The sequence below is a fragment of the Trichogramma pretiosum genome, unplaced genomic scaffold (genome assembly GCF_000599845.2).
Source record: "Trichogramma pretiosum strain Unisexual culture from Peru unplaced genomic scaffold, Tpre_2.0 scaffold147, whole genome shotgun sequence".
Classification (NCBI taxonomy): Eukaryota; Metazoa; Arthropoda; class Insecta; order Hymenoptera; family Trichogrammatidae; genus Trichogramma; species Trichogramma pretiosum.
The window spans coordinates 59,731-66,170 of record NW_019640817.1 but is presented as its reverse complement, the minus strand read 5'-3'; the positions used below and the strand labels follow the sequence as shown (position 1 = coordinate 66,170).

At 33.6% G+C, this 6,440-nt stretch overlaps 1 protein-coding gene across 1 annotated transcript; it reads right to left on the bottom strand.

Annotated features, from left to right (window-relative positions):
- Nucleotides 1-950: 950 nt before the first annotated feature.
- Nucleotides 951-2,682, bottom strand: LOC106651525 (zinc finger protein 714-like). The gene is made up of 3 exons (XM_014370052.2): nt 2,525-2,682; nt 2,086-2,450; nt 951-2,024 (listed from the first exon to the last, which is right to left on the bottom strand). Exons 1-3 carry the CDS (start codon nt 2,548-2,550, stop codon nt 1,084-1,086), a joined length of 1,332 nt encoding a protein of 443 aa, XP_014225538.1. The 5' UTR covers nt 2,551-2,682; the 3' UTR covers nt 951-1,083.
- Between the last annotated feature and the right edge of the window lie 3,758 nt (nt 2,683-6,440).

Below are 6,440 nucleotides of genomic sequence, written 5' to 3'. Positions count from 1 at the left end.
GACTATTACATGATAAAGTTTTGTAATGAACTTCAAAGTTTAATGGACTGTAGATATCATTGAGTTTCGAAATGTGTGCAACACACGTCGAAAAATGACCCAAAATGCGTGAAATTGCAACAAACAAGTTTGAGTTACTCTACACGGAGCTAGGAATTATTTAAATATTTGCAATTATTGATGAATTTCAGAAAAGTGCTAAAATGGCTAACTTTGGGCCTCTAATGAAGGGTCAAAAAGGCCCGAACATTTCTAAAATATTTTTTGCATATGATTATGTCTTATTTGTACTTTATAATATTTGAAGATGTATATGGGACGAGTATGGGATTAAATTGACTACTATACTTTTTATGAACCTCGCGCAATGATGCAAGTCACGAAATTGATTGAACACAATTAATTTAGTACATTTTCTTGTACGTGATTTCCTAAAAATTATAAGTTTAATTGATACTTGTAAAAAAATCGTTTCCTCGAAATAAATTAGTGTGATTAGTCCTTGGAATTTATATGGGGGCGCGCGTTTCGGGCTAATACATATTTTGGGCATTCGAAGCGCATTGCATGGTGGCTTATGAGGTATGAATTAATACATTATTAGTAAAATTGTTATATGACTTTTTAAATTACACGATTGCAGTGGTGTTCGATCTTCCGAGTGTATGAAAATTAGTTGTTGAGGTTGTCAGGCGATGCTTAATGAATAATTAGTACTTTAAAATTAGGCTTTTCTACTTGCATACCAATAGGGAGCAGATATTTGTGATGAAGTTTAATTAATAATTTTAATCTTGAAAATTCGGTTTAACAACAGTCCTTCAAAGATTGAAGTGAAGACGAAATTTTGTTGATATTCAAGTTTATGAATAAAACGTTAGAGGAAGATTTTCGCAATCACGACAAAATTAGTAACAGTTCGAAATTTTTTATTGCTCTTCACAAAATTAAAAAATATTCATGTGAAAGATTTTCCAGAGTATATTTATTTGTGGGCGTGTATAAATCTTCATTGTGTTTAAATGACTTGAAACCATTCTTGCATTCGATTGGCTTTTACGATGGTGTAATTAAATTGTAAATTTATGCATTTACGTGAGATTTGAATCTTTTGAAGTGTCTATTAAGATTACCCTTTCCTGAAAATGTTTTGTGACAAATCTCGCATTCAAAGGGTTTATTACGATCATGTACTACTTTTATGTGCGATTCGAGGCGATGATTCCGTTCAAATGATTTGTGACAAATTTCGCACTCAAATAGTTTTCTATGATCATGTACTACTCTTATGTGAGATTCGAGGTTACATTTTCGTGTAAATGATTTATGACAAATCTCACATTCAAAGGCTTTACTTCGAAAATGTACTTCGTTTATATGACCTTTTAATGTATGCTGGTATCCAAATGATTTTTGACAAATATCACATTCGAAGGGTTTGCTCCGATTATGTACTGCATTTTTGTGAACATTGAGGTTATTTTTTTGTCCATATGATTTATGACAAATTTCACACTCAAATAGTTTTCTATGATCATGTACTACTCTTATGTGAGATTCGAGGTCCCATTTTCGTCCAAATGATTTATGACAAATCTCACATTCGAAGGCTTTACTTCGAAAATGTACTGCGTTTATATGACCTTTTAATGTATGCTGGTATCCAAATGATTTCTGACAAATCTCACATTCAAAGGGTTTGCTAAGATAATGTACTGCAGTTAAGTGAGATTTAAGGCGATCCTTGCGGCCAAATGATTTATGACAAATCTCACATTCAAAGGGTTTGCTTTGATCATGTACTGCATTCATATGTCTTTTGATGTTACCTCTGGGTCCAAATGATTTGTGGCAAATTTCGCATTCATATGGTCTAACGGTTTTATGTGTCATCTTGATCAGTCTTTTTGGACTCGCTTCTTTTTCATACGTTCTTCGAAGCAAATTACAATTTTGAGATAATGTTATTCGAGCTCTTTTATCAACTGTTTTTGCCTTCTCGAATTCTCCAAGTTTAAAATTGTCTAGAAATTACAAATTATTATCATTATCGAGTTTTTTTAAAGAAAATCGCGAGATTTTTACCTTTAAAATCATTAATCTGATTTGAGTGTTCACTTTGACACTCAGTTTTGCAGATGGTGGGTGATGGAGAAGTCAGTTCAACTTTTAAATGTTTGCACTCAAAATCGATGAATATATTTTCATTGACGTCATCAACCTCATTTTTGTATTCTTTTTTTACAATAAGTTGAAAATTTTGATACTCAGTTTGGCTGGTGGTCGTCGCTAAAGACTCGAGTTCAGTTTTTACATCTTTGAAACTCACTGGTGTTTCATAAAACGGAATTGTTTCAATGTTTTCTGCTTCGACAAAAACAGAGTCCACCGCATCGAGAATATAATCGTTGCCTGTATAGGTCCAAGTATCATTTGGCTCATGCTTCACCCTAATGAATAATTAAGTTTGACGAAGCGATCTTTTGAAAAAATATCATGGCATGCATTAATAATAGTCAGGTACCTAACTATGTTCTCGCTGCTTTCCATATCTTGTTTCAATACATGTATTCACTAGATTTTGACGATATAAATTGAGGTTAAATTACACCTCGAGTAGCCAACACTGTACTTAGATTACGTAAGCACTTGCTTAGAGCAGAAATTTACCAGCTGAACGCAGTAAGTTTTCAATACATTTGAGTGAGGTGATCTCGCAATTGTGACAGCTCCTGCGGCGCTACTTTCCCCTTCCACCGACAACTTGCCGTACAACGCAATTAATGTACTGTACTGTGATGTTTCGAATATACTCGCATGTCATTGAAACGAGTGAAAACTGCATGTCCCCAGATGAACAACTCCCGCAAAGGAGAAATACATATTTGAACCCCCTCCAACCCAGTTCATTATGTCACGACACTTTTTATTCTAGAAACGAAGTTCAATTGGTCAATATAGGGCTACAAATGAGAGTAAAATAACTACATACGTCAATCAGCAATTACATATAATAACCTTTAACTATACTCTACTCTTATAAAAGTGATAACTCGATTTTGTCCTCAAAATAACCGCGTTGTGATTGGTCTTTAGATTTTAGAAAATGAACTGGTACTCATCAAGATTATTTACAATTTTTTATACTCTCGTTTCAATCATGAGTGCTTAATTCTACAATTAGTGCTTCCAGCATAAGACCTCCACCCCGCACAATTGCCGGATTTTTGGCCCGAAGTGTTATATCTTTAGCTCACTAACCAACGCTTACACGACTCTAAAAAAAAAATAACACATATAAAGATCGATCGACTTTTTTCCTTTTCTTTTTAGTATTGTAATTGAAAAATTCCCAAAAATTAATTTTAATATTAAAACTCGACTTGACTGTTTAAGGCGATTTATCTCATATGTGTCCATGTGTCAGAGGAAAAAGCCTTTTGATAAGCGTTTTTGATCAGTTTTCAGCATTTACGATCGATTATGAGTGAGTTGAAAAGTCACGTAACCTGAGAAAAATGTGCTATTTGTTTTCATCAAACGGTTGTATATAATTTTTATTTCAAAAGTCATAAGGATAACTTATAAATAGATAAGTGGGTAACATAATTGTAAACAATATGATCATATAAACGACTTTGACATAGTCTCTCGACACACTGATCATGTTGATAGTTAACTCAAATTAGTATGTATACCTTTTCCTGCGAAACAAGCTCTGAGCCATATTTGTATCAAAGATAAATTTTACTCATTCAATTAACGTGGTACTATATTGACTGAACTATCGTTTTAGTCAAGCACCAAAATGGATAAACGTGGAGATAAAATTGAAAAAGTTATCACAAAAGATAACTCAAGTGAACACGACTTTGTTATTTCAGATGAAAAACAATACCTTAGTGATATATGTAAGGAATCATTTACACTAGAATCCAGCATGATAGCACACCGGGACACAATTCACAATGAACGAAAAGATTACGCATGCGACAAGTGCGAGAAGAAATTTGGACTGAAGTCGAATTTGCTCTGTCATCAAAAAACAATCCACGAAGTGCGAGAATTCCTATGCGACATGTGTGGGAAGAAATTTGGACTAAAATGGATGATGATTCAGCACCAAAAAACAGTACACGAAGGTCGCAAAGATTTTGCATGCAACAAGTGCGAGAAGAAATTCGGACAAAAATCTAATTTGATAAAGCACCAGAAGATAGTCCACGAGGGTCGCAAAGATTTTCTATGCGATAAGTGCGAAAAGAAATTTGGACTTAAAAGGTCTTTGCTTATACACCAAAACACAGTCCATGATGGTCGAAAAGATTTCGCATGCGACTGGTGCGAGAAGAAATTTGGATATCGAAGCACTTTGATCGTTCACCAAAAGACAGTCCATAAAGGTCGCAAAGATTTCGCATGTGACAAGTGCGAGCTGAAATCTGGAAGTAAATCAGATTTGTTGAAACACCAAAAAATAGTCCACGAAGGTCGCAAAGATTTCGTATGCGACAAGTGTGGAAGAGAATTCGGATACAAATCAACTTTTCTCTTACACCAAAGGACAGTCCACGAAGGTCAGAAAGATTATCCATGCGACAAATGCGATAAGACATTTGCCCAAAAATCGAGTTTGATCTCGCACCAAAAAATAATCCACGAAGGTCGCAAAGATTTTACATGTGACAAATGCGAGAAGAAATTCGGGCTTAAGCAAAATTTAAGAATGCACCAAAAAAAAATCCACGATGTCAATTAAGACTTGACGTGCGACAAGTGCAAGAAGAAATTATGTAGTCCATCAAATTGTAGTTGACACTGACATACCATGAAATTTATAGAATCGGAAAAGTACAATTAGGAAATGTAACGCATATCGTGACAACAATCATCGAATCAAATTTTGCATGTAATCGTAATTTAATTCTCCACATTCAATTTGCTCATGAGGGCCATAATTTCACATGACCGATCAGTTATTTACGAAAAATGTGAAGGTTCCTTCCTACAAGTTCAATAATATTTTATTGAAGCTATTCTTTACATAATTTGATGACTTAACTGTTTCAAATTTATCTTTATCGTGATGCATTTTTTATATAAATGTCTCAAACTTATTATAAATGTATATGGGTCAAAATAATACTTTTTTACAAAACCGTGCGCACGTATGTCACTGATCTTGACGCGCTTTTGGTATGTTGTAGTACATGGTAAAAAGGTCCCAAAAAAAAAATTTTAGACCCCCTCCCCACTCCTACCCCCCACTTCCGGTATAAACGTCCATTTTCGATCTATATTTTTTCTGAGGATATGAAGCAATTAAAAAATCTGAAAAAATTCACAAAAATACTTTTCAACAATCCAAACAACCTTGAATTTTTTCAGATTTTTTAAGTGCTTCAGGCCTTCAGAAAAAATCATTGAAAATTTTAAAAATCGAGATACGGCGATATGAGCCGATATAGTAAACGAAAATTTTTTCAGTTTCTTATTGCATTGAAAAACATAACCTCAATTTTTTTCAGATTTTCTCAGATTACCTAACGCACCTTTTGAAGCCAAAAACCGCTTTCTTTGACGAAAATAATTTTTTTAGGACGGTGCGGAGCCTCGAAAAATCTACGAAAAATTTTTTTCTTGTTTTTTCCATCAAAATACATAACCTCAAATTTTTTCAGATTTTTTAATTGAAGGCGATAGCTTCTAGAGCCGAAAAATGCTATTTTTAACAAAAAAAGGTTCCTAGAACCCGATGGTTCCGGTGAAAAAATTTGAAAAAATTTTTTTTGAATTCCTTGTCAAATTTTAATAAATTTTTACCCTTTCAAAAGTTCGATTGGAGCTTCCTACCTCAATCTAGAGCAGGACAAAGATTAATGCAAAATTCTGAAGACGTTTCTGAAGACACATTAAGAAATGATGAAACTAGTTTGATGCTCTAGATTGAGCTGGGTATAACTATTACGATTCGGTATAATTTTGTTTGCATAAATTGCTTACTCGTCATAAAATAATAATCATTTCTTTTCAAAATTATATCAATTACATCAACAACAACAAAATTCAAATCTTTGAAAAAATGTCGAATATAGAACTGCTGCACTGTATCTCAAGATCAAAAACAATGGGCACAATTATTATTGGCCGCAGAATAAACATAAACAATTATTTTTGTCTACTGTAAGATATTGTTTCAATGTTGGGAAGGTCGAAAACATATCGGAATGGCATAATGACAATGAATGATACGTCTGAGACTTAAAGTGAATAAGAATAAAATCATGGTTCAACTATTATATTTTTTATCTCAACTTATCTCAACTTATAATAATTTCATTATGAGATTTGAGAATGAGTCACTGAAATTTAGACTTGTCTGAACTTGCAAAAATCGAGCGCTGCGTTCGGATTACGGAGCGCCACAGGTGACGGCGTGG

Coding starts and splice junctions, on each gene's coding strand:
- LOC106651525 (XM_014370052.2), bottom strand. CDS start 2,550: ATGGAAAGCAGCGAGAACATAGTTAG. Junction 2,451..2,524: donor AGCAGCGAGAACATAGTTAG/GTACCTGACTAT, acceptor ATTATTCATTAG/GGTGAAGCATGAGCCAAATG. Junction 2,025..2,085: donor TCAGATTAATGATTTTAAAG/GTAAAAATCTCG, acceptor TGTAATTTCTAG/ACAATTTTAAACTTGGAGAA.